Genomic DNA, 27,794 nt, shown 5'->3' with positions numbered 1-27,794 from the left:
ACAGGACTGTAGGTTAACTTCAGCAGCTTCCCACAGACAGGAGCACAGCAGTGACAGGACTGTAGGTTAACTTCAGCAGCTTCCCACAGACAGGAGCACAGCAGTCACAGGACTGTAGGTTAACTTCAGCAGCTTCCCACAGACAGGAGCACAGCAGTGACAGGACTGTAGGTTAACTTCAGCAGCTTCCCACAGACAGGAGCACAGCAGTGACAGGACTGTAGGTTAACTTCAGCAGCTTCCCACAGACAGGAGCACAGCAGTCACAGGACTGTAGGTTAACTTCAGCAGCTTCCCACAGACAGGAGCACAGCAGTGACAGGACTGTAGGGTAACTTCAGCAGCTTCCCACACAGACAGGAGCACAGCAGTGACAGGACTGTAGGTTAACTTCAGCAGCTTCCCACACAGACAGGAGCACAGCAGTGACAGGACTGTAGGGTAACACGGGCAGCAGTGTGGAGTAGTGGTTAGGGCTCTGGACTCTTGACCCGAGGGTCGTGGGTTCAATCCCTGGTAGGGGACACTGCTGCTGTACCCTTGAGCAAGGTACTTTACCTAGATTGCTCCAGTAAAAAAAAACAACTGTATAAATGGGTAATAATAATGATATGAATAGAAATGAATAATAATAATGATAATAATAACTTCAGCAGCTTACCACACAGACAGGAGCACAGCTTGATTCACGGAAGTGGAAAATCCTGCCCATTGTCTAACCTGACCTGAACACACTGAAGAATTCAGTAGAAACTGTGAGAAGGAAACTGCAACCCCCTCAATTTACAACTCAAATAACCTGCTGCTTCTGCACAACAACCTCCAGATAGTCAGATCCTGGGGAAATCTCACCGCATATCGTAGCATTTGAGGGCATCTTCTGAAACAATGCATGCAAATAAACAGATTACAATGCTGACACCCCCAGTCAGAGCTGAGTGAGAGACAGCTGAAGCTGACATTGTTTCTCCTCAGGCCTATTGTACCAAAATGAATATTACAGCTCTTTCCAAGCACTTTGGTAACTGCCCATTAGCAGTCATTGTAGAATCTCCCCTCTATACAGTACTAGTGTCAGGATGTTCCCTACATTAGGTGCTAACCACATGCAGAGACAAAGGGATCAGTCCTCTGATTGTATTTATTCAAAGTGGTTTAATCTTTAAATCTGTCATACATTTACACACATACAGTGCCCGATATACTAAACTTGAACTGTTACTACAACATGTTTGAAATTAGCGTAATTAAATAACTGAATTATGGGACAAAAGTGTTAGCTGGGTGTGGGACTACCTTACTACCCAATACTTTTTGAGTAACTTATGTACTACAGTAAGGTGCAAAACATGTCATGCTGTTATCTGTTATATATGTTCTATTGGTAATACAACTGGCAAAATAATAATCAGTAAAAGTGGTAAAATAATTAATCAGTAATAGTAATTATTATTATTAATATTATTTATTCATTAGCAGATGCCATTATCCAGGGCGACTTACATTTGTTACAAAATATCACAGTACAAAGTATCACATTGTAAAGTATCACATTTCAGAATATCACATGACAGATAAGAGTACAATAAAATCAGTAGCAAAAGATCAAATTCAAATAAGAGCAAAAAACAGAGAACACAGTAAATAATTACATGTAAGAGCGGGTTCGACTAAGAGCAGGTAACTTATATTAAAAATATTTGTTTATACGAGTAAAGTCCAGTATGAGCACGTAGTAAGTATGATACATGGATGAGAATGATTTCAAGTAAGAGCAATTACAAAAAACGCGATTATGGATAAGTATAAGAGTAAAATCAAGTACAAGATACAGGAAGTAGTTATAATTAAGAGCAGTAGTATTATCTAAATACCGAGAAGACAAGAGTGCTTGCATACATAAAGTTGTGTGTGATATTAATTATAAAATCATATTCAGCAATACAATGAGCTTAAGCAGGTTGACAGACAGAGAGAGTTTAGCTGTGTGATTTATCAGCACATCGTAAGCAATGTGTAGTTCAGAGGGATGCAGCCTAAGCTTTTCGGCTGACCAGTCGAGGCTGTGTGGTCCAGTGGTTAAAGAAAAGGGCTTGTAACCAGAAGGTCCCCGGTTCAAGTCCCACCTCAACCACTGACTCATTGTGTGACCCTGAGCAAGTCACTTAACCTCCTTGTGCTCCGTCTTTCGGATGAGACGTAATTGTAAGTGACTCTGCAGCTGATGCATAGTTCACACACCCTAGTCTCTGTAAGTCACCTTGGATAAAGGCGTCTGCTAAATAAATAAATAAATAAATAATAATAAGTAGTAGAATACGGCAAGGTATGGAGCAGTTCAGTGCAAATACAAGCTGATGCAAGTACTGGTACAATTGGGTGCCATATAGTCCAGTATGGTCGAGAGTTGTGAGGTTTACAGATGCTGTCTTGAGGAGGCATCGGAAGGTGGTCAGGGACTGATATCCGTGGACAGGTCGTTTCACCGCTGAGGGGCAAGGGTGGAGAAGGAGCGGGCTCTGGAAGCCAGGGAGTGGAGGGGGGGGGGGGGCAGCTAGTCTGCTGGTGGTGGAGTGGAGGGGGCGAGAGGGGGTGTAGGGAGAAATGATAGTCTGGAGATAGGAGGGAGCAGAAAGGTCAAGACAGCGATAGGTGAGTACAAGCGTTTTGACTTGGATAAGCGCAGCGATAGGGAGCCAGTGGAGGGAGCAGAGCAGCGGTGTAGCGTGGGAGAAATGAGGAAGGGAAAAGATAAGGCGAGCAGCAGAGTTTTGGTTGAGCTGGATTGCAGACGGATAGCAGAGGCAGGGAGGACAGGAGGGAGTTGCAGTAGACAAGGCGGGACAGTACCAGGGCCTGAACTAGGAATATATATATATATATATTTTTTTTTTAAAGAGATCATGCCATAATGTCTTCTTATTTTTGAAACAGCGAAAGACAATGACATTTGGAGTTGGGTAATATTTTTAAAATGTTCAAAAAAATATTATGATAATGTTACAAGACTGAGGGGTAGATGTACTCAAGTGTTGTGGCTGTCGCAATAGTCACAAACCATGCAAATGAGTCGGAAGTCTAGGGTGAAATGATCTAAACAATCGCAATGCTGTTAGTGACTTTTTAGGGAATGCTTTGCGGCAGCAGTTTTTCATTGCGGTTCAGCCTTGAGGGTTCTCAGATATTATAATGAGATGTATTAAAGCTGCCAGCAATTGCGACACTTACAATTGCATCAAGTTAAGAACTTTTGAAAGCACATTTTAAACAGTCGCAATTAGCAAACCTTTAAAAGTCAGTATGAAAAACACTACCCCCTAACCATGGCCTCTGTGATTGCAGCAAGGAGACATCGTCTTCAGCAAGAGCGAGTGATTTGTAGGATGAGAGGAGAAAGGGTATTTTCAGGGGACTGTGGCAGCTGTTGCTAGCACTTCCTAGTCCGCTTTTTCTCGTGTGTTACCAGTTGTGCTCAATGCATTTTTGAGGCGAACAGCCAAATACACAGTTTTTTCCCTAAAAGCAGGGAGTACTTACAAGCCTTGAAAACAAATTTCTATAATATTTCTGGTTTCCCCAACATGTTGGGAGCAATAGACTGCACACATGTGCCGCTAACCCCTCCAGCTCATTCTGAGCATCTGTATAGGAATAGGAAACACACCTATTCTATTAATGTGCACGTGGTTTGTAATTGTGCACAATTTAGCACTGCACTACTGACTAACTGAAATAAAAACGGACAGTATGCATTTGGCTACTCATGATAATACAAATTAGAGGTATAATGCAAAATGTGTTGCTGGTCCCTTGAAATTCATATTAATGAGAATCGACTGTCCTCCTGAAAGTATCTTAACTTGTCAATGTGGCACCATGACCTATTTTGCGTTAATTGAAGTTTTTCTAACTGAAGAAAAAATATATGAGGACATTATTATATGTTGTTTCATGGGGCATGAGCTGGGGTGAAGGATAATGCAGAAGAAGCAGCAAGGAGCAGTTAGTTGGATAGAAAGTGGTCACTGACTGAGGGCAACGATGCCGACACATCCCAGGGGCAGAGGACCCAGCAACCGAAGAGAGGATAGAAAAGAGGTCGCTGACTGAGGGCGTGATGCCGACACATCCCAGGGGCAGAGGACCCAGCAACCGAAGAGAGGATAGAAAAGAGGTCGCTGACTGAGGGCGGTGATGCCGACACATCCCAGGGGCAGAGGACCCAGCAACCGAAGAGAGGATAGAAAGATGGTCGCTGACTGAGGGCGGCGATGCCGACACATCCCAGGGGCAGAGGACCCAGCAACCGAAGAGAGGATAGAAAAGATGTTGCTGACTGAGGGCGACGATGCCGACACATCCCAGGGGCAGAGGACCCAGCATACCGAAAACACATATGAGGATTATGACTCGGAGAGCCGCCCCTCGAGAGGAAGTCGGTCCCGGAGGCCGGGACACGAGAGGAGATGAGAGAGAGAGGTACCCAGCATCCGAGACTTCTGTAAGGACTTCTGATTGGCTGAGACGTCACGCTGCCTGGGACCTGAAATAAGGACAAAGCATAGAGGTTAGTATAGGACTCAGCACGAGTGGCCACGTCCTGAAAGAGAGGCAGAATAGAACAGAGCCTCGAGTGAGGTAAGATAAGCGCAGGAGCTGCGACAGGACAGTTTGGCCGGGGGTCCGCTCTGACTCACATGGTGAGAACCCCCCTGAAGGTAAGGGAAGTGGATGCCTAGCCCTGAGGTCGGGGAAGTGAGACTCACTTGCCCCCCAGAGACGACCGATGCGAAGGCATGTATGAAGGTGGAGGAGGAGAGAAGGAGGAAAACGAAACACTATACAGAAAAGGTGCAGGTGATCAGGGCTTAAATAGAAAATAGATACTAATTAACAGGAAATTAGAAAATTAGAAGATTAGAAGATTAGAAGCCCCCCCAGCTCCACGCCCCCTGAACCACGTGAGCTAACATTTATTTAAATACAAAAGTTTAGTTAACAGTTTTGTTTTTTTCTGAATAAGATACTATTATAGAATTTGGAGGACCTGAGGTTCTAAATTTGCTGGACTGTGGATTTGCACAGTGCAAATAAGTAGCTTTTTCTTTGCAACATTCAAATTCAATATAAAAGAAAATAAGAAATGTAGCAATGCCAGAATGTTTGTTGTAGACACTATACTTAGTTTTAAACCCTAATCTATCAAACAAATAATTTTAACAGTGATGTATTATCTAAATACCGAGAAGACAAGAGTGCTTGTATACATAAAGTTGTGTGTGATATTAATTATAAAATCACATTCAGCAATACAATGAGCTTAAGCAGGTTGACAGACAGAGAGAGTTTAGCTGTGTGATTTGTCAGCACATTGTAAGCAATGTGCAGTTCAGAGGGTTGCAGTCCAAGCTTTTCGGCTGACCAGTCGATTTCATTTCTGAGCACTCTGACTGCCTTTAATGTTATAATTAGCATCATTACACCATCTCAGTTTCTTAATCATGGAAAAATGATAGTGACAAAATAAGCTCAACTATTTTTCTACCTATACATTCCTAAACCACAGTGATGATTGCTTTACCCTGGCTGCTGCTTAGAGGATAGCTATAACACTAACTGTTTCATAAAACATAGATTTCACCCATGCTAAACTCGTCAAATAAAATGAATAATGATTGTGATCATTATGTGTTTGCATTATATGAGCACTACATAAAATGCAGAGCAATTCATTTTATTCCGCCCCCTTCATGGAGTAGAAAGAAGTCTTAAGCCCCTTTCACACTGGCACTCCTACCCGGGTCCGGACCCGGGTTCTAGCTATGCAGGTCACAATCCTGCGTAGTGTGAAACCACATACCTGGGTTGAACCTGCGTTAACCCGGGTCCCAGCGACCCACCTCAGGATGTAGGTTGACACGCTTTGACCCGGGCTGAGCGAGACAAAATGCATGACGGCTTCATGAGCCGACGGAATAACAAACAGCCACGCCTGCGTAATGGTTTCACTTCTGCAAGGAACATTTTTGTTTATTCTGTTTAGCCATATTGTTGTTGCTTGAGACACACCATGAGCCAGATTGCAGCAGGGATGAAGAAACATTTGCTCTAATCAACATTTGGGCCGACGGTTCAATCCAGAGAAGCTTGGATGGAAGAGTCAGTAACAAGCTGCTTCCGGGGCATTGATATGTGCATTGTGTACTTGCATCTGACACCCAGGTCAACCCTGCTTTATCAAAAGTAGTGTGAAATCGCGTACCCGACCCGCATGACACCAGGTTCTGACCCGGGTAGAGCATTCCAGTGTGAAAGGGGCTCTAGTTAATCAGCTCGTTTCGCTTTTTAATAAAAATAGTGGACATAAAACATATTTAAAGACAGGTACATTCGTCAGAAAAAAAAACCCAGAAACTCTACATATTTTTAAATAGCGATATTAAATTGAAATACAGACAGTAGCCTACTAAACACATCAATCACGCAACATAGGTAAATAGACAGTAAAGACTTTGAAGAGCACAGAGGCTATAGATATCAGCAGGACTTGGGAATTCATGTATGCACACAACGAGAGAGGAAATGCATTTTATTTTTCGGCAAAACAACGTGTAAAAGAGCCGAAATAAATAATTATTACTGTGATTGTAAACGAGGCCTGTGCCTCGGATGCCTCATAGCTGGCTACGGCCTTGTACTAAGTAGGCTAAGTTCAAAATAATAATAATAATTAAAAAATAAAACACTAAAATCATTTAGTTTCAATTTAAAATAATCTTTTATTCACATTGTACACCAATGTTGTACAATGCAACAGCATGATTTATTTTGTGTTAGCCTATAGGCTTTTTAGTAAAAAGAAAGTGCCTAGGCATTCATTAGATTTTACTACTGTATACTTATATACAGGCCTACTGTACAGGTTCATGTTTTTACATAATGTAATGTGTAGCCTACCCAAAACACATTAGTTTGCTTTCAGCGCAATGATTTAAACATTTAAAATACACTGAGCACTATAAATGTATGTGTGTGCAATTGTACTATATATTTTTTTTAAACCTGACACGTCGAAGACGTCGGGGGCTACCGTATGGTTATGAAAAGACTTTTGATAGAAACAACGTTTGGGGGTGAAGGCTGGGGGCCCCACTATAGAATCTGATGGGATTAAACTGCCTTTTATTTATTCAAAAAAATGTCGCACCACTCTCACAATGCTAGAGATCTCGCTAAGAGGACGCAACAAATATTTAAATGTGTATATTGCGGCTCTCTTCAATAACATATTTTCTCTTAGTACATACAACAAAATGTATACTTTACGAAATGTCACATGGAAGTAAGTGTGGTTGGTTGCGCTGCTGGGAATTGTAACTGAACTATTGTAATGGTGTGTGGACTCATTAAGCCTGACTAAACATGAAACGGTACTAGTGTGGACGCTTTGAGCTGGATTAATTAAAACGGTTTCAAGTACGGTGCTCGAGATCGGTTATGTAGTGTGGACAGGGCCTTAAACAAATATATCTTGTTTTTGACATTTTAGAAATTATGTAATGGTTATTATTTTATTATTTGTTTGTGGTTGTGAAATACTGTTCAATTTCCTAACTTCCAATATTAAGATTAAACATGTTTAAACGTTTCATCTATAAAATATTGGGAATTTTGATAACTTGCAACAAGAAGCGCTCAAATCGAGTTTAAAAGAAATATACTACACATGCAAAGTGTTTAAGTCTACATTTGTATATGAAACAGAGTTTATAACCTTAACTTGTATAGATACCACTGTAATAATAATAATAATAATAATAATAATAATAATAATAATAATAATAATAATAATAATAATAATAATAATCATCATCATCATCATGACATCTACAGCTATGGCCAAAAGTTTTGCATCACGCTGTAGAATTAACTAATTTTGCTTCATATAGTCAAATGAAACCTGCTGAATAATGTTACGTTAACATATAGAATAACATACCGCGTTGTAGTTTTCCATATACTTAACGAAAAAATTTAAAAATGTGACATTTCGAAATCTAACATTGTAATACTCTACGACTATCATAGCTTCCGGTAGACTTTTGCGATATCATTTGTTAGTTTTTTGTTTTTTTTTTAATTACATGATGTTAAATAAAATATCTAAATTGTGTTTATATATATATATATATATATATATATATATATATATATATATATATATATATATATATATATATATATATATCTCAATCCTAAAATTCTAGGTGATGAAAACCTTTTGGCCGTAGCTGTATAGTTCACATGCATATTTATCATAACGTTTAAATGTTGATAAAATTATACATTGGTTAACTGTTAACGCCCCTTAGTCTCATTCAGAGTTCTTTGTACAGCAACACACTACTAGATTCGCTACATATTATACTGCAAACATACATTACTTTAGCTTCGTGGGTTTCTTGGGCTAGGCTGAGATAGTGGGGGTTGCTTGAAGTTAAGAAAAACTGCAAATGTGTAATTTTTGTTAGTGGAGTGGGGGAGGGGAGCTGTTTATTCAGTTGAGTCTAGGAGGCATGTTCTAATACAAAGAGAGACATCCCCTTCCTGTGCTAGTTGCTGCTCCCCCCAGCACAGAGCCTGTTTCTTAGTAACCACACCCCTTCTGCTATAAAGCACGAGGCTCAGCCCCAGCCCTGCACCATTGCCTTCACATTCCGAATCCTTAACGTCGGCCTGAAGGAACGAGGACTGAAAATGGTGAGTTGATACGCACTTCTTTTTTTTTTTCAAATATATGCCTATGCTTTATATAAATGGCACAATTGTTAAGAGAGCATGACTAGATGCCAGAAAATACCAGTGTGACCTAGTTTATACAGCTAAGGCCCAGTAGTAAGTTGGAAATAAGATGGTATGGTGCTTGTTTTCAAAACTTACATTTATTATTTTTTCTTGAATGTTTTGAAAATAACGAAAAATATATAATTTATACATGAGTTTGAATTACATTTGTGGAAAAATAATCATTTGAAAACTACAACCAATTGATTCTTTGCTATTGTCTAAGAAAGTATTTTTTTAAACAAATATATTAATTTAGTCTCAAGTAATTTGCAGGTAGTTGCATTATAAACGTTAAAAATTAAAGTTTGTTAAATAAAAATGTGTTAAAAATAGCTTATCTATTTGAAACCCTGATGCTAATCGGGATTTAGGGCTGCAATTGCCTTACCTTAAAGGAGTGGTACCGGTCTAAGTTATCAATTCCACAAACAGGGCCACTGGCAGAAATGTGGTATTACATGGAAAGCTTTTACAAACACAAGAACCATCTTCTAGCAACCCCCAGTGCAACAGCCATTTTATGACTCTGTGAAGTTGGGTTTATCTTCACAATGTCTGCTTCACCTGTAGGGGGATTTTAAAATGTGCATAGTATACTGCAGCTGAACCTCAGTTAAAGTATGCTATAGAAATATAAGATCCTTTCTTGATCTGCCTTAAAATGGTACGTAACACGTGGACTATTAAATCTTTCTTTCACAAAATATAAATGCAAATTTGACCCTTAAGTAAACTGCTCTGATAGGCTGTCAATTCCTTTCCTATTAAACACCTTGCTTTCTGCAATCATTTTTATAATTGTAAGCCTACTTCAGAGTAAGTTTAATTCCAGGAAAAATGTGATCAGTAAGTAAAAATAATTATATTATAATTAATATCAGGTAGAATGAGAGGGCTGTATTCTTCAAGAATATGCACAGTTTCTCTAAGGTGTGCCATTGTCCTACTTGGGTTTATCAAGGCAAATCTTAATCTTTTCTCCTCAGCGTGAGTGTATCTCCATCCATGTTGGCCAAGCCGGAGTCCAGATGGGCAATGCCTGCTGGGAGCTCTACTGCCTGGAGCACGGGATCCAGCCTGATGGGCAGATGCCCAGTGACAAGACCATCGGTGGAGGAGACGATTCCTTCAACACCTTCTTCAGCGAGACTGGAGCTGGGAAACACGTCCCCAGAGCAGTCTTTGTGGACCTGGAGCCCACTGTGATCGGTAAGGCTTTGTACCTTGAACAAAATGGCTTTTTTTTTTTTTTTTCTAATACTGAAAAGCTAATGAAATGAAAAACAGAAGGGCTAAGAAAAAAAGAAAAGAAACCCAAAGCATTACATACCCTTCTCATTTTATTTTGATACATTTTCTCTTGATATCCCAGCACAAGTCAAACAAGGCTAATTCATATTTTACAGATAAGCAGAGGTCTTGATGTACTAGTCTCTTTTTTTTGAAGTACACTGTTCTCAGGTTAACAACAACTTTCTTCTCCAGATGAGGTTCGCACTGGAACCTACCGTCAGCTGTTCCACCCTGAGCAGCTCATCACTGGCAAGGAGGACGCTGCTAACAACTACGCCCGCGGGCACTACACCATTGGCAAGGAGATCATCGACCTGGTGCTTGACAGGACCCGCAAACTGGTGAGGTTTCTTCTGGATCTCTTGCATGTCTCTTTGTTGCTTCTCAATGTTTTGGGGGTGAACCAAGTATTCCCAGCTCAGATGGTAGAGCTTATGCAGTTATCAATTGTAAAGCACAGCACACAATCAGTTTTGACCCCTGCCCTACTCATTCTGTAGATTTTGACAATGGAGGTTTTTTTTTTTTTTTTTCGCCCCCCCCCAGGCTGACCAGTGCACAGGGCTCCAAGGCTTCCTCATCTTCCACAGCTTCGGTGGTGGTACTGGTTCTGGTTTCACCTCCCTGCTGATGGAACGCCTCTCTGTTGACTACGGCAAGAAGTCCAAACTGGAGTTTGCTGTCTACCCAGCTCCCCAGATCTCCACAGCTGTTGTTGAGCCCTACAACTCCATCCTGACCACCCACACCACCCTGGAGCACTCCGACTGTGCCTTCATGGTAGATAATGAGGCCATCTATGATATCTGTCGCAGGAACCTGGACATTGAGCGCCCGTCCTACACCAACCTGAACCGTCTCATTGGTCAAATTGTCTCCTCCATCACCGCCTCCCTGCGTTTTGATGGTGCCCTGAATGTTGACCTGACAGAGTTCCAGACCAACTTGGTGCCCTACCCCCGTATCCACTTCCCATTGGCCACCTACGCCCCAGTTATCTCCGCTGAGAAGGCCTACCATGAGCAGCTTTCAGTGGCTGACATCACCAATGCCTGCTTTGAGCCGGCAAACCAGATGGTGAAATGTGACCCCCGTCACGGCAAGTACATGGCCTGCTGTCTGCTGTACCGTGGAGACGTGGTGCCCAAAGATGTCAACTCGGCTATCGCCACCATCAAGACCAAGAGAAGCATCCAGTTTGTGGACTGGTGCCCCACTGGCTTCAAGGTAGGCATCAACTACCAGCCTCCCACCGTGGTGCCCGGGGGGGACCTGGCCAAGGTTCAGAGGGCCGTGTGCATGCTGAGCAACACCACCGCCATCGCTGAGGCCTGGGCCCGCCTGGACCACAAGTTCGATCTGATGTACGCCAAGCGTGCCTTCGTCCACTGGTACGTGGGGGAGGGTATGGAGGAAGGAGAGTTCTCTGAGGCCCGAGAGGACATGGCTGCCCTGGAGAAGGACTACGAAGAGGTCGGAACAGACAGCGTGGGCGATGAGGATGAGGAAGGAGAGGAGTATTAAGATGAAGACCAGTATCCAGACTTGCTCTGAGTGCAAGGAGCTTCAGTACAATGGATACTGAAATATTTGTGATTTCATTATTTTTGTTTTATAATAAAAGCTTGATCATTCCCAAATAAAATAATATTTTAAGCTAACTTTTATACTTTATTTTTTGCTTTCATAATATCAGCAGATTATATAATACAAATTGAGTGTTATAAACATTGTGAATAATGCAAGTCTGGATATAATTTTCATAATAAATGAACAAATAACAACTGTCTTAGTTTCTTGTGAAAAAGATATAATCTAAATACAGAAGGCATTGCTATCATCCTTAATTCATCCAATACAATTCTATTGAAGTTCGCTGGGAACCGTTCAGTTTTAAAATGTGTATACAGTATGCCTCACCTTTTAACATTGTAGTTATTTAGTTCTGTACATACACAATATAATGGCAAAGCATATTTTAAATCGGTGGATATTCTTTCTCAATATCACAACTCGCTTTATACAAGAACATATGTTTCTTTTCAGTGAAAACATAACATCTTAACGAGCAGGTTGATAAAACTATAAATGTGCTTTTAAAAAAAAATAGTTATAACAATTGTTTTTTGATGTACATCACAGTCCTATAGCAACAGAGCAAGCATGAACTGATTTTGATAACAATTAAGCACGCTTTTCATTCCAAAATTCATCTTTTGTGTTGTCAATTATCTCGTCACAAATTGCCTTTTAGTGTAGATCTCGATAAGGCTTGCTCAATGTTCTATCAAAGCTTTAAGTACAAGTTTCACAGTGGCTCAGCTTAAAGCGTTCTTAAATTGCTCTGAATGTTACATTGCAATTCTGAAAAGCATGCTTTACAGCGATGTTTTTATTTTTAAAAAAGGTATCTGATACCAGACTAGGTTAAAGAAATCTCTTGCATGTCTTACTTTCTACTAGTCTATCACTGTTTCACTTCCTAGGTCATTTTACCTGTAGTGTTTCTGGGGTCAAAGCATGTAACTCAGACTGCAAAGTATGTCAGTCAAGGAAGCAACTGGTTGCTTCATGACTGGAAAGGACCTGTTGAAGGGGTGGGTACAATTTCACTCTAAAGGACTTCTTGAAAGTGCAAAACTAATTGAACATAATGCATGCAGTCAGATCTTTCTTTAAACAAGTGTAATTCTTCAAGCCCTTCATTCCTTCAATAGGCTGCAGATTGTAACTGGACAGCAGCAGAGAACTGTCTCTTCTCTCACATGCGGTGCTCTCTTTGGCTTTGCTCACTCAAGCTGTGCATGTTGAGAAGTTCCTTGAAAAGATCAATTATTATTATTTATTTCTTAGCAGACACCCTTATCCAGGGCGAATTACAATTGCTACAAGATATCACATTATTTTTTTTACATACAATTAACCGTTTATACAGTTTTTTTTTTTTTACTGGAGCAATCTAGGTAAAGTACCTTGCTCAAGGGTACAGCAGCCGTGTCCCCCACCTGGGATTGAACCCACCACCCTCCGGTCAAGAGTCCAGAGCCCTAACCACTACTCCACACTGCTGCCCTTTCATAGAAATTCATAGAAACTGGCCACAAGAGTGTTAATTTAATCTCTAAAACAAGGGATGAATGGATGGAAAAATGCAATATCATCTCACAGCAGGAAAGATTCAACAATTCCCAGTATTTTATAAAATGCTGAAATTAAATGACATTTTGGCCAGACACTGAGGATGTGAAGCTTCATAAGTTGTTAATACAGCACACATTGTTGTCTTGAAAGTGACTTTTCTTCATAAATGAACAAAGTATGTGGCTGGGTGTGATGTCCCTTGTCACATTGTTTTTTTTTCTATTTTAATTTAGCAGGAATAAGGCAAACAAATACCTACCTCTGCATGTAAGCTGGTTTCTGTCTCCTCCTGTTCCAGAGACAGTGGGTAGCAAGCCAGAAGCAAAAACGTATTGTTAATCATTAGTTTGGCTTTATGTTATTTAAATAAAAGTGCTTAAATAGCATTGCTTTTTCAGTGGCTGCCTGATTTCCTGATTCTGGCCTGATCGATTTTGCTACCCTTTTACAAAGGAGTGTCACGACTAAGTTGGCTGCATTTAAACTAATATTACCATTCCAAAATACTGTAATTAAGTCGGCTGCAGTATTAAAGCATGTTTTGGAAAGGGATATGACATAGTATTCATCTCAAGATATGTCACCCTTTCTTTGCGTATACCTAAAGAAGAGCTTGTCCAGTTGTGATGAAGCTTGCTAGATGCAGCTTATTAAATATATAGAATCTGCGGGTGTATGTGGAGGCTGTCAATCTATCTGTCTGGATCACAATTACATTTATACTTCTAGTGAAGCACGTTATCTGAAGGAATCTGTGCTTGCATTTCAATCATATTTTTACTTGTGCATACAGACACATGTTGGCCCAGTTATTTCATGATGCTAATGGCTCTAGTTTTGAACTTCCATCTGCGGTGGTGGGTGCATAAAATCAGTTTTAATACTGTCAGAACAAAATACACTATTGAACTGACCAAATGATATAAGGGACAATATTTTGTAAGAATGAAGCATGTTGAGTGCAGCATGCAGGGGAACCCTGCATTGCTGTGCAGGATGCACACCCTCCACGTCCATAGCACCTGCATGTCTGCTCTTTGTAAGTGAGGTGCAGCATCTTGTGGCTAATGTTATAACTACAATGGTTGGGCTTCATGTTTCTGGCAGGCAGTTATCATGTATACAGAATATGTTCAACATATTGACATACTATACAGATCATGTTTCTGACTCACAAATAAAATAAATGTAAGATTAAAAATAACAAAATGTGGCCGCAAAATAAGTTTTATCTTTTAATTTTAGAGTTTTAATTTATCAGGGTTTTGTAGGGGTTTCTGTTAGAGTTTTAATTTATCAGGGTTTTGTAGGGGTTTCTGTTAGAGTTTTAATTTCTCAGGGTTTTGTAGGGGTTTCTGTTAGAGTTTTAATTTCTCAGGGTTTTGTAGGGGTTTCTGTTAGAGTTTTCATTTCTCAGGGTTTTTAGGGGTTTCTTTTAGTTTTAATTTCTTTGTGTTTTGTAGGGGTTTCTGTTAGAGTTTTAATTTATCAGGGTTTTGTAGGGGTTTCTGTTACAGTTTTAATTTCTCAGGGTTTTGTAGGGGTTTCTTTTAGAGTTTAAATGTATCAGGGTTTTGTAGGTGTTTCTGTTAGTTTTCATTTCTCTTGGTTTTGTAGGGGTTTCTGTTAGTTTTAATTTCTCTGGGTTTTATAGGGGTTTATTTTAGTTTTAATTTCTCAGGGTTTTGTAGGTGTTTCTTTAAGAGTTTTAATTTCTCTGGGTTTTGTAGGGGTTTCTTTAAGAGTTTTAATTTTTCTGGTGGCAAAACTTCCCCAGAAGGCTCTGAGGAAGATGTGATTGTAACATCCTGGCTCTGAGGAAGATGTGATTGTAACATCCTGGCTCTGAGGAAGATGTGATTGTAACATCCTGGCTCTGAGGAAGATGTGATTGTAACATCCTGGCTCTGAGGAAGATGTGATTATAACATCCTGGCTCTGAGGAAGATGTGATTATAACATCCTGGCTCTGAGGAAGATGTGATTGTAACATCCTGGCTCTGAGGAAGATGTGATTATAACATCCTGGCTCTGAGGAAGATGTGATTGTAACATCCTGGCTCTGAGGAAGAAGTGATTGTAACATCCTGGCTCTGAGGAAGATGTGATTATAACATCCTGGCTCTGAGGAAGATGTGATTGTAACATCCTGGCTCTGAGGAAGAAGTGATTGTAACATCCTGGCTCTGAGGAAGATGTGATTATAACATCCTGGCTCTGAGGAAGATGTGATTGTAACATCCTGGCTCTGAGGAAGATGTGATTGTAACATCCTTGCTCTGAGGAAGATGTGATTATAACATCCTGGCTCTGAGGAAGATGTGATTGTAACATCCTGGCTCTGAGGAAGATGTGATTGTAACATCCTGGCTCTGAGGAAGATGTGATTGTACGTGGAAATATCAACGTTGCTGTCCGAGAACAATGACATCCTGGCTCTGAGGAAGATGTGATTATACAAAATAAAATACAATTTATTGCAGGGTTGCTTTCTTGCCTTCCCCGAGGATTCTGAATAATAAAGTCTTCATGGGTAAGCAACCTGTTTTCAGATTATATACAGTGTATATATATATATATTATATATATATATATATATATATATATATATATATATATATATATATATATATACCCTTCAAAAAAAGAAATGCACAGCAGATATATTTTCGTTAATCACTTAAAAATTGCAATAAAACTTGATCAAAAGAATTGTATTTATTTAAACACGTTTTGCTGACAGTGTCACATTGTCAGGATTGAAAACGCATGACGTACGCCAAAACATACAAAGATGCCGAGGTGTGGCTATAAAAGTGGAGGGTTCTCAGCTTGCCTGTCTTATTAGTGTTCACTGTAGACACATTTGAAGTTATGTCTAGACTTACCGAGGCTCAACGGAATAATGCTGTTGGACATCTGGAAGCCGGCGGATCTCAGTCCGCTGTGGCACGGCGTCTGAATTTTTTCCGAGAGCACTATAGGATGACTTTGGCACCGATACCAGCAACGTAGAACAACACCTAACCGCCCAAGATCCGGTAGACCACATGTGATGACGGCAGCTCAGGACAGATTTATACACCTACGTCATTCACGTGACAGGTTCACCACTGCAACCTCTACAACATCTGCAGTACCAGGAACATGTCGAATTTCCATCCAGACTGTCAGAAACCGCCTACGGGAGGCAGGTATCCAAGCAAGAAGGCCTGTTAGAGGAGTGATTCTTACGCCACAACATTGTCGACTACAACTTCAGTGGTGTCATAATCACAGAGTATGGCCCATACAAAGATGGAGAAATGTGGTGTTCAGTGATGAATCCAGATTTCTGCTTCAACATGCAGATGGAAGAGCCTGGGTATACAGGCGACGTCATGAATGTTTTGCAGCCAACTGTGTGCGACAGGTTGACAGACTTGGTGGTGGGAGTGTCATGTTGTGGGCGGCAATCTCAGAAGTGGCAGAACCAACCTTGTTCATGTTCAAGGCAGACTGGCAGCTCAGCGCTATTGTCATGAGATCACACAGCCTCATGTGTTCCCATTCATAACGTCATTTTCCAGCATGACAATGCACGACCGCACACAGCCCGGGCCACCACAGCTTTCCTCACTCAGAACAATGTTCAAGTGCTTCCCTGGCCGTCTTGATTACCAGATCTGAACCCCATTGCGCATTTGTGGGATGAGCTTGATTGACGTGTGCGATGACGTCACCGTGAGCCACAGACGGTTCAAGGACTTTTCCAGGCATTTGAGCAAGAGTGGGTTGCCATTCCCTGGCATGTTATCCAGGCTCTGATTCGATCCATGGGCAGGAGATGTCAGGCCGTCATCGATGCCAATGGTGGGCACACCCGTTACTGATTTCCGTTAACTTTGAACTTTGTTTGACCTTTGAAAGTGACTTTATTGAATGTCTTAATGATTTCTGTACAAGTTAAGGTTCTTTGGAACTGTCTATTTTACTATGCAAACTGCCATACTAATGCTATAGAAAGTACATTCAAAACACCTATGCATTTCTTTTTTTGAAGACTATAGATAGGGGGTGAGGACCTCCTTTTTAAATAATGTCTTAAACTTGGATCTCATGGTTGTTTTTTCTCCTCACAGAAAAAAAATGAAATTAATAGGAGTGTGTCACAAAGACGGCCAGAGTGGGTGGCGTCAGACCAGACAGGAATTCAAAACAAAGACAGTGGTTGATGATGAGCTGAGTGCAATGGCTGCACTCAGCGTTTATTAACAAATAAAAGGGTTGAAAACAGCACAAAACACGGGACACGGCACTTCACGCCAAAATAAACAGGTAGACAAAACGGACAGACACTAACAAACAGGGACGAACAAACACGGTGAGTGAAAACACTATTTACTTTATATTTACGTTCTTCCGTTCTTATTTTAACTCTCCTTCTCCACACTCGTTCTCCACTCACCGAACACCAACCCTGACTGAGTGCTACGTGTCTCTATATATACTGTTGTGCTGGGATTCAATTACTAATTAATTATTCACTTGAATCCCAGCACGTGAATTAATTCTGTGCAACCCCGTGCTCACATATTACATTTTAAATGCACGTGCGTGATGTGCAATCCCGTGCCTAAATACAAATATACACTTTTTACACACGTGAAACACAGACCCGTTTATATCCCGTGTACCAATCTATACACCAACATTAACATACGCACGCATATATACAACACAGAACACACAAATGCACACAGGGGCGGGGCACTTTGCCACATATACCCCCCCTTGTGCGCAGCACACATGGCCTCAACGGCCACCTCCCCCCTTAAATACCCAGCAGTCCAGGCCAAAGTCTCGGGCTGGGAAGGGAGGCTTTAGTTGGCCCATGGCTGGACATGCTGTCAGCTCCCCTGCCGGTAGTGGCACGGCTGACAGCATGCTGGTCCCGTCCTGCAGCGAAAAAGCTGCGGGGGCAGGTGGTCCCCCGACCTCCCCCTTCTTCATAGCCGGCAGCTCCCTCCTGTGGGGCTCCGGCCACAAGAACTCCTGCAGCGAAACTGCTGCTGGGGAAAGTGGTCTCCAGACCTCATCCCCCTTCTTCGTGGCCGGCAGCTCCCCTTTCTGGGGCTCCGGCCACCGTACTCCCTGCGGAGGTACGGGCAGCAGAGGCAGCTCCAGCTCCTCTGCTCCAGGCGGTGGCGGAGGCAGAGGCAGCTCCAGCTCCTCTGCTCCTGGCGGTGGTGGAGGCAGAGGCAGCTCCAGCTCCTCTGCTCCTGGCGGTGGTGGAGGCAGAGGCAGCTCCAGCTCCTCTGCTCCTGGCGGTGGTGGAGGCAGAGGCAGCTCCAGCTCCTCTGCTCCTTGCGGTGGTGGTGGCGGAGGCAGAGGCAGCTCCAGCTCCTCTGCTCCTTGCGGTGGTGGTGGCGGAGGCAGAGGCAGCTCCTGCTCCTCTGCTCCTTGCGGTGGTGGTGGCGGAGGCAGAGGCAGCTCCTGCTCCTCTGCTCCTGGCGGTGCTGGCTCCCTCTGCTGTGGCGGCTGGGCATGTGCGCGCCGTGCTGCCTTCAGCAGCATAGCGAGAGGCTGCTGGGGGACACCAGCATCCTGCCCTTCTCCCCCCCAAAAATTTTCAGGGGGTTGAGCCTGTAACCCCTCCCCTTCCGGCTCTTGGGGCTGAACCAGCAGGCATTTTCCCTCTGCTGGTGGCTTGGGTCCCAGGGCTGTGGAAGCCCCGACTTGCCTCCCTTTGGGCTGTGGACGCACCGACTCCTCCCTTTTGGGCTGTGGACGCACCGACTCCTCCCTTTTGGGCTGTGGACGCACCGACTCCTCCCTTTTGGGCTGTGGACGCACCGACTCCCCCCTCTTGGGCTGTGGACGTTCGGGCTCCCCCCACTCAGGCGTAGGACGTTCGGGCTCCTCCCACTCAGGCGTAGGACGTTCGGGCTCCTCCCACTCAGGCGTAGGACGTTCGGGCTCCTCCCACTCAGGCGTAGGACGTTCGGGCTCCTCCCACTCAGGCGTAGGACGTTCGGGCTCCTCCCACTCAGGCGTAGGACGTTCGGGCTCCTCCCACTCAGGCGTAGGACGTTCGGGCTCCTCCCACTCAGGCGTAGGATGTTCGGGCTCCTTCCGCTTGGGCTGCGGACGCTCAGGCTCCTCCCATTTGTGCTGTGGACGCTCAGGCTCCTCCCATTTGGGCTGTGGAGGCAAAACCAGCAGGCATTCACCCTCTGCTGGTGGAGATGGGGACAGCAGGCATTCACCCTCTGCTGGTGGGCCTGCTACCTGGGCTGCTGTTCCTTTTATCGTTGCCTCCAGGTAGCTGAGGAGAAACTCCACACCTTCCTCCAAGGTGTTTGGGGTGTGTTCCTCCTGATAGGCCTCCCATCTCTCACTGTCCATCATCCACAGGGCCCAGCATTCTCTAGGAACCAGCCCCGCAGTTTGATGGCGTCTTCTGCCATTGACCTTTTTTTTTTTTTTTTTTTTTTTTTCCAGACCCCTCCTGGTCTGACGCTTGGAGGCGCGGCTATCCCACGATGACACCACGTGTCACAAAGACGGCCAGAGTGGGTGGCGTCAGACCAGACAGGAATTCAAAACAAAGACAGTGGTTGATGATGAGCTGAGTGCAATGGCTGCACTCAGCGTTTATTAACAAATAAAAGGGTTGAAAACAGCACAAAACACGGGACACGGCACTTCACGCCAAAATAAACAGGTAGACAAAACGGACAGACACTAACAAACAGGGACGAACAAACACGGTGAGTGAAAACACTATTTACTTTATATTTACGTTCTTCCGTTCTTATTTTAACTCTCCTTCTCCACACTCGTTCTCCACTCACCGAACACCAACCCTGACTGAGTGCTACGTGTCTCTATATATACTGTTGTGCTGGGATTCAATTACTAATTAATTATTCACTTGAATCCCAGCACGTGAATTAATTCTGTGCAACCCCGTGCTCACATATTACATTTTAAATGCACGTGCGTGATGTGCAATCCCGTGCCTAAATACAAATATACACTTTTTACACACGTGAAACACAGACCCGTTTATATCCCGTGTACCAATCTATACACCAACATTAACATACGCACGCATATATACAACACAGAACACACAAATGCACACAGGGGCGGGGCACTTTGCCACAGAGTGTTTAACTTTTTCAAGAACTAAAACAATAACAACGGGTGCACAAATAAAGCCTGAAAAGTAACCCTGATCACCTGTTTTTTCAAAGCTTCAAGCAGACAAAATTAAACTAATGCGGCAACCGCAGATGAGATGAGGTTAGTAAACAGTTCTGGCTGAGGCCTTTAACTGCCATATCAAGTCTATTATTAACAGAGTTAACACTCACCCCAGTACAGGATTGTGTCCGTCAGTGTGTAATCATCACTGTTGCAAAGGAAGTATTGTTAATTTGTAACATAGATATGTCCCTTCCCCAGGGATACTGCATAAACACAAACAATATCTATAATAAGACATCTTGTAACAAATGATCATGCATACTTTCATCAAGTAACTGTAATTTACAGTATTAGTGCCTGTTATTCTTGTGTGTTTACATAAGAAAGTTTACAAACGAGAGGAGGCCATTCAACCCGTGCTTATTATTTGGTTCCAGACCCTCACAATTCTCTGTGTAAAAAAGTGCTTCCTATATTCTGTTCTGAATGCCCCTTTATCTAATCTCCATTTGTGACCCCTGGTCCTTGTTTCTTTTTTCAGGTCAAAAAATTCCCCTGGGTTGACATTGTCTATACCTTTTGGAATTTTGAATGTTTGAATCAGATCGCTGCGTAGTCTTCTTTGTTCAAGACTGAATAGATTCAATTCTTTTAGCCTGTCTGCATACGACATGCCTTTTAAACCCAGGATAATTCTGGTTGCTGTTCTTTGCACTCTTTCTAGAGCAGCAATATCAGGTGACCAGAACTGAACACAATATTCTAGGTGAGGTCTCACTAATGCATTGTAAAGTTTTGACATTACTCCCCTTGATTTAAATTCAACACTTCTCACAATATATCAGCATCTTGTTGGCCTTTTTTATTGCTTCCCCACATTGCCTAGATGAAGACATTTCTGGGTCAACATAAACTCCTAAGTCTTTTTCATAGTTCCCTTCTTCAATTTCAGTATCTCCCATATGATATTTATAATGCACATTTTTATTACCTGCATGCAATACTTTACACTTTTCTCTATTAAATGTCATTTGCCATGTGTCTGCCCAGTTCTGAATGCTGTCTAGATTATTTTGAATGACCTTTGCTGCTGCTGTTTGCCACTCCTCCTATTTTTGTGTCGTCTGCAAATTTAACAAGTTTGCTTACTATACCAGAATCTAAATCATTAATGTAGATTAGGAATAGCAGAGGACCTAATACTGATCCCTGTGGTACACCACTGGTTACCTTGCTCCATTTTGAGGTTTCTCCTCTAATCAGTACTTTCTGTTTTCTACATGTTAACCACTCCCTAATCCATGTGCATGCATTTCCTTGAATCCCTGCTGCGTTCAGTTTGAGAATTAATCTTTTATGCAGGACTTTGTCAAAAGCTTTCTGGAAATGTAAATAAACCATGTCGTATGCTTTGCAATTATCCATTGTCGATGTTGCATCCTCAAAAAAGTCAAGCAGGTTAGTTAGACTGCTTTCTTCCCAAGTTTATCCCTACTTGCACTGGTCAGTGGCCCTTGCTGACATCCCAGTTTGTTTACATTCCCCGAACATTCATTTTAAATGTCTTGCCACTGTCTCCTTATGAGCCATATAGGCATGCTCCTGATATAACTTGCAGCAGATGGAGGTTAGACATATTCAATCTCTGTTTTAGTCCAAGAACCAAAACAGAAATAACAAATGGATTATTTTAATACCTTAGGTACAGCTGAGATGGTCCATGTGAGTTAGGTACATTGTTTATTTCATTCTTCTTTAAAAAACCCCAAAACGAACACTGGTTTTCTTTTACATTTGCATTATCTACCTACAGTACATGTAAATGTTGTTGCAAATCACACTGTTATCTAACATGTTGAGGCATTTACCAAAAGATGACAAGGATTTTAGTTAAATGGTATATGCAATCACTCATTTAGTGAAAATATAAATGTTGTCTTCTGTTTTTTGTGCTAATGTGAAAAAGTAATTAACTGCTAATTTCTTCTACCTTAAAGTATTATTTCCTTTTTAAAAAAAGTCACCCTGCACTTACAGAAGTATGCAGTCTTTCTACTGTATATGTTTTCATTTATAGTCAAATACAAAATAAATACATCTAAATTGAATCCTCCATTATAATGTTATTGTCTGAATATTTATTAAACAAAATCACAAAGATTGTTAGCAGAGAGTGGGGCGTTTGTTTGTAGTTACCGTAGTCCCTCTGGGGAGATCTATGCAGTTTCAATGGAAGACAGGCCTCTCACTGCTAGTTTCCAACAACACAATCTGTCGCCTAGCTAGCAGCTCCTACTCTTGCTATAAATACAAGGACCAGCCCTGCTCTGCACCAATACCTTTTCATTCCAAACCCTAGACGCTGAACGGAAAACAGACACAAAATGGTAAGGAGACATGCAACTTTTTCTATTCTTTCAAAAGTATTGCTATGAAAAGTCACAGTAACCTAAGAGACAGCCAGGAGGTCCTGATAGTGTGGGATAGCAGTTAGAGCTAGAGACCTGTGGACAGGGAAAGATTCTGGCTGAGTATCCTAGTTATTAGAACTACAGAATGGAAACGAGACTCTTCTGCAGAAAGTTGGGAGCTGAAAGAAACTACTTTGGAATAGATAGTATCTATTTGAGAAGTTTGTCACTGGATGTATTAAGTTTTGTATTTCTAAAGTTGGGAGCGAGAAGGCAGGAGATCTTCAGACAAATACTGTATTGGTTGTCCATTGGATGTTCCAGTTATAATGACAAGCTGGATGGATGCTGAACTTGCTGTGACTGAAGCATTGTTTATACATGGCAGTCCTCCACTGGTATAAAAAAGGAGAAATGGGAGGAAGCTTCAGCAATGCAAAGACTAATATTTCTTTAAAAATATACCACAGAATCAACAGCAGCCTTTAAGTAGACTTTTTCTTAAAAAAAATATTCGTGTTTGCTTTTTTTTTAATAATTTTTTTCATTTCTGTTATATGAGTTATAGCTCTGTATGAATACAATAAAAATGATGTTTTGTGCTGGAATAAGCTCTCAATTACATTAGCATTGGTATGGATATGATACTGTAACATTCATATCATTAAAATTAAAATCCTTTAAATTAAAATGCAAATCCTTACTGGTAGTGTTACAGTGAAGCTCAGCTTACTATAAAAGTAATACCTTGCATCTCTACAGAACCTGCAATAAAATCTGCTTGAAAAGTGCATGGCTCACAAGTAGGGGGTATAGTGAATGATGAAGGGAATCACTCATCTGTCTGAGTCAATCTTGCTGTAACACTGTAGCCCATATGGGTTGAGTAGCAGCTCCCAGTAAATAGAAACTCACACCTGTAAGGGCCAAACTGTCCATGATGTATCATGGAGTAACTCTGTCAGGTATAATCCCTTTAATATAATGCCTGTAAATACTGGTTGAGAAAATACTTTTTTTATTTTTATGTTATAACCCAGGGCAAGGCTACTGTGTAACATCATATCATAGCAGTGGGGTATGGTGATGGAGGCGCCTGCTTCTAATGAAGTTTATAGTTGAACTAGGCCACAAAAAAAAAAAAAGGTCAAGTCAAGTATTTACCAGGCTGTCTTCCATCAACAGCTTCTTTGGTCTGGATTTAAACATATGGCCCGGTTGTGCCTGAAGGGTCTGTCATGGATTTTTCATATAAGAAGCCCAGAAAAATGACCCTGTTTTCTTTCTCTCCAGCGTGAGTGTATCTCCATCCATGTTGGCCAAGCCGGAGTCCAGATGGGCAATGCCTGCTGGGAGCTCTACTGCCTGGAACACGGGATCCAGCCTGATGGGCAGATGCCCAGCGACAAGACCATCGGTGGAGGAGACGATTCCTTCAACACCTTCTTCAGCGAGACTGGAGCTGGGAAACACGTCCCCAGAGCAGTCTTTGTGGACCTGGAGCCCACTGTGGTTGGTAAGGAAAAAACTATAATACAAGTTCATCTGGTATTGCTTATTTTAGTTGTAAAATATGACATTTTTTTCTTTTCATTTTCAGATGAGGTTCGCACTGGAACCTACCGTCAGCTGTTCCACCCTGAGCAGCTCATCACTGGCAAGGAGGACGCTGCTAACAACTACGCCCGCGGGCACTACACCATCGGCAAGGAGATCATCGACCTGGTGCTTGACAGGACCAGGAAATTGGTGAGATTGTTTAGATTAAAAGAATTGGAGATTTGGGGCTCCCGAGTGGCGCATCCAGTAAAGGCGCTCCACATTGTGCAGGATGTGCCCTATAGTCTGGAGGTCGCGAGTTCAAGTCCAGGCTATTCCTTTGCCGACCGAGGACGGGAGCTTCCAGGGGGCGGCGCTCAATTGACCGAGCGCCGCCCGGGGGGAGGGAGGGTTAGGTCGGCCAGCGTGTCCTTGGCTCACTGCTCACCAGCGACCCCTGTAGTCTGGCCTGGCGTCTGCGGGCTTGCCGGTAAGCTGCCCGAGAGCTACGTTGACCTCCGATGCTGTAGCTCTCGGTGGCTGCATGGTGAGTCCGCAGTGTGAAAAAAAAGCGGTCGGCTGACGGCATACGTTTCGGAGGACAGCGTGTGTTCGTCTTCGCCCTCAGGAGTCAGCGCAGGGGTGGTAGCGGTGAGCTGAGCCTAAAAATAATTGGCCATTTCCAAATTGGGGAGAAAATAATTAAAAATAATTGTCAATGACTAAATTTATAAAAAAAAAAAATAGAATTGGAGATTAAAATCCTAAGGTGTGAGAGGAGAGTTCAGTCTATTCAGTCCAGTACATGACCTCTCTGCACACTGATATGGTGGTTCTGTGATCTTAATACTAAGACCTGGTCTAAAACTGTCACAACTAGTATCACACTGACCCTCAACTGGCCCTGAACGCACAGCGGTTTAATCACTTGTGACATGGGTGGGAATGGAACTGTAAACCAAAATAAGAAAGGTTTGATCCCCTCTGTCAGTTCAGTAAGCCACAACCAAGCCGCACCAGGGGCCGTACGAGCCCTCACGGTGCGGTTAAGGAGAGCAACAAATCGTCATTTCTGACAAACGACTCCAGATCTTCATGAACACTTCTATCTCCCCACGGAGAACCTAGAGCCTGCACTATCTCAGCGTCCCAAGGCTGTACTTCTCTCTCTCCCAAGGCTGTACGCCCGCCATGCTTGTTGTTTGTCTTTCTGGAGTGTACTGACTGATGCAACATAATGACAAAAATCCTTAACCCTGCTCCTGACCCGGCTCCGAGCCAGATTCACAGTTTGGTTCTCGCTTCGCTTGACAAATAGCCAGTGGAGAACCACCCGTACCCGTACTGTACTGAGCCCTCACGGGTCAGATGTGCCAGTGGAGAAGGGGTATTACTGTACCCCTTTCTCACTTCTGTATTTCTTTCTTTTCATGAAGTATAGTCCAGAGACTGAGAACTGTTTAAGTTTCTGGAAATATGATAAGATTCTCTGACACTTAAGTTCACATGCCTACAGAACAATTGCCAAAGGTGACAATTCCTTTGAGCTCTCAGAGCTTAAAAATATTTGTGTATACTGGAATCAAACTATGTTCATATACAAATTTGGGATCAGTAATTATTATTATTATTATTATTATTATTATTATTATTATTTGTTTATTTAGCAGACACCTTTATCCAAGGCGACTTACAGAGACTAGGGTGTGTGAACTAGGCATCAGCTGCAGAGTCACTTACAATTACGTCTCACCCGAAAGACGGAGCACAAGGAGGTTAAGTGACTTGCCGAGGGTCACACAACGAGTCAGTGGCTGAGGTGGGATTTGAACCGGGAACCTCCTGGTTACAAGCCCTTTTCTTTAACCACTGATTCTTGATTTATAAAAGATCTATATATATGTATATATATATATATTTTTTTTTTTCCAGGCTGACCAGTGCACAGGACTTCAAGGCTTCCTCATCTTCCACAGCTTCGGTGGTGGTACCGGTTCTGGTTTCACCTCCCTGCTGATGGAACGCCTCTCTGTTGATTATGGCAAGAAGTCCAAATTGGAGTTTGCTGTCTACCCAGCTCCCCAGGTCTCCACAGCTGTTGTTGAGCCCTACAACTCCATCCTGACCACCCACACCACCCTGGAGCACTCCGACTGTGCCTTCATGGTAGACAATGAGGCCATCTATGATATCTGCCGCAGGAACCTGGACATTGAGCGCCCAACCTACACCAACCTGAACCGTCTCATTGGTCAAATTGTCTCCTCCATCACCGCCTCCCTGCGTTTTGATGGTGCCCTGAATGTTGACCTAACAGAGTTCCAGACCAACCTGGTGCCCTACCCCCGTATCCACTTCCCACTAGCCACCTACGCCCCGGTTATTTCTGCTGAGAAGGCCTACCATGAGCAGCTGTCGGTTGCCGAGATCACCAATGCCTGCTTTGAGCCGGCCAACCAGATGGTGAAATGTGACCCCCGTCACGGCAAATACATGGCCTGCTGCATGCTGTACCGTGGAGACGTGGTGCCCAAAGATGTCAACTCTGCTATCGCCACCATCAAGACCAAGAGAACCATCCAGTTTGTGGACTGGTGCCCCACTGGCTTCAAGGTGGGCATCAACTACCAGCCTCCCACCGTGGTGCCCGGAGGTGACCTGGCCAAGGTTCAGAGGGCCGTGTGCATGCTGAGCAACACCACCGCCATCGCTGAGGCCTGGGCCCGCCTGGACCACAAGTTCGACCTGATGTACGCCAAGCGTGCCTTCGTCCACTGGTACGTGGGGGAGGGTATGGAGGAAGGAGAGTTCTCTGAGGCCCGAGAGGACATGGCTGCCCTGGAGAAGGACTACGAAGAGGTCGGAACAGACAACGTGGGAGATGAAGGGGAAGAGGAAGGAGAGGAGTATTAACATCAATAAGGCATTTTCTGTAAAAAGCTAAACACACACTAATGTTTGCAAATCCCTATGTGAAATGCTGCTTGCTTCTCATCAGTACTGTGTACATTTACTTTCAAAACCTTGTATTGCATGCCTGTCTATTCATGTATAGCATACTGAGCATAATGATTTCCAATAAAGTATTTAATTATAGTCTATGTGGGGTCTTGAATATTTTTCACCCTAATACAGATACTTTTTTTCTCAGTTTATCAGATACTGTGCTTTATATTCCCATTTCATTTTCAGACCGCTGATTTTCAAAACTTTGAAAAAATGTGTTCCTTGACTCCATCAATATAGAAAAACATAAATAAGTGTCCATTCCATGTCAAGTGGTACTATGGAGATCGCTAATTGTTGGAATATAATTCTTGTGATGCCCCGTAGTTGCTTAACATGGCCACCCAGTACTGAAGTGGTTGA

General features: G+C 42.7%; 2 protein-coding genes and 1 long non-coding RNA gene across 4 annotated transcripts; 2 read left to right on the top strand and 1 right to left on the bottom strand.

Annotated features, from left to right (window-relative positions):
* Positions 1-1,135: 1,135 nt before the first annotated feature.
* Positions 1,136-8,582, bottom strand: LOC131738160 (uncharacterized). The gene is made up of 2 exons (XR_009329693.1): positions 8,440-8,582; positions 1,136-4,543 (listed from the first exon to the last, which is right to left on the bottom strand). It is a non-coding gene; the product is annotated as an uncharacterized LOC131738160 (long non-coding RNA).
* Positions 8,583-8,624: 42 nt separating this feature from the next.
* On the top strand, positions 8,625-11,924 carry LOC131738159 (tubulin alpha chain-like). The gene is made up of 4 exons (XM_059031999.1): positions 8,625-8,760; positions 9,834-10,056; positions 10,333-10,481; positions 10,687-11,924. Exons 1-4 carry the CDS (start codon positions 8,758-8,760, stop codon positions 11,662-11,664), a joined length of 1,353 nt encoding a protein of 450 aa, XP_058887982.1. The 5' UTR covers positions 8,625-8,757; the 3' UTR covers positions 11,665-11,924.
* An 8,090-nt stretch (positions 11,925-20,014) lies between these two features.
* Positions 20,015-27,524, top strand: LOC117408357 (tubulin alpha-1A chain-like). Of its 2 annotated transcripts, none has more exons than XM_059031998.1 (4): positions 20,015-20,033; positions 24,180-24,402; positions 24,487-24,635; positions 26,358-27,524. In XM_059031998.1, exons 2-4 carry the CDS (start codon positions 24,222-24,224, stop codon positions 27,336-27,338), a joined length of 1,311 nt encoding a protein of 436 aa, XP_058887981.1. In that variant the 5' UTR covers positions 20,015-20,033; positions 24,180-24,221; the 3' UTR covers positions 27,339-27,524. The 2 variants fall into 2 exon arrangements, with proteins under 2 accessions (XP_058887981.1, XP_033869181.2); XM_034013290.3 differs by lacking the exon at positions 20,015-20,033 and adding an exon at positions 22,844-22,862.
* The last annotated feature ends 270 nt before the right edge of the window (positions 27,525-27,794 follow it).

Source organism: Acipenser ruthenus, chromosome 10, assembly GCF_902713425.1.
Source record: "Acipenser ruthenus chromosome 10, fAciRut3.2 maternal haplotype, whole genome shotgun sequence".
NCBI lineage: Eukaryota > Metazoa > Chordata > Actinopteri > Acipenseriformes > Acipenseridae > Acipenser > Acipenser ruthenus.
The sequence above is the reverse complement of the archived record's forward strand: the minus strand, read 5'-3'. Positions and strand labels throughout refer to the sequence as shown.

What these genes read in the sequence shown, in the direction of transcription:
- LOC117408357 (XM_034013290.3), top strand. An exon ending in CCTGGAGCCCACTGTGGTTG is followed by an intron (nt 24,403 to 24,486) that starts GTAAGGAAAAAA and finishes TTTCATTTTCAG; the next exon opens with ATGAGGTTCGCACTGGAACC. An exon ending in TTGACAGGACCAGGAAATTG is followed by an intron (nt 24,636 to 26,357) that starts GTGAGATTGTTT and finishes TTTTTTTTCCAG; the next exon opens with GCTGACCAGTGCACAGGACT.
- LOC131738159 (XM_059031999.1), top strand. An exon ending in CCTGGAGCCCACTGTGATCG is followed by an intron (nt 10,057 to 10,332) that starts GTAAGGCTTTGT and finishes TTTCTTCTCCAG; the next exon opens with ATGAGGTTCGCACTGGAACC. An exon ending in TTGACAGGACCCGCAAACTG is followed by an intron (nt 10,482 to 10,686) that starts GTGAGGTTTCTT and finishes GCCCCCCCCCAG; the next exon opens with GCTGACCAGTGCACAGGGCT.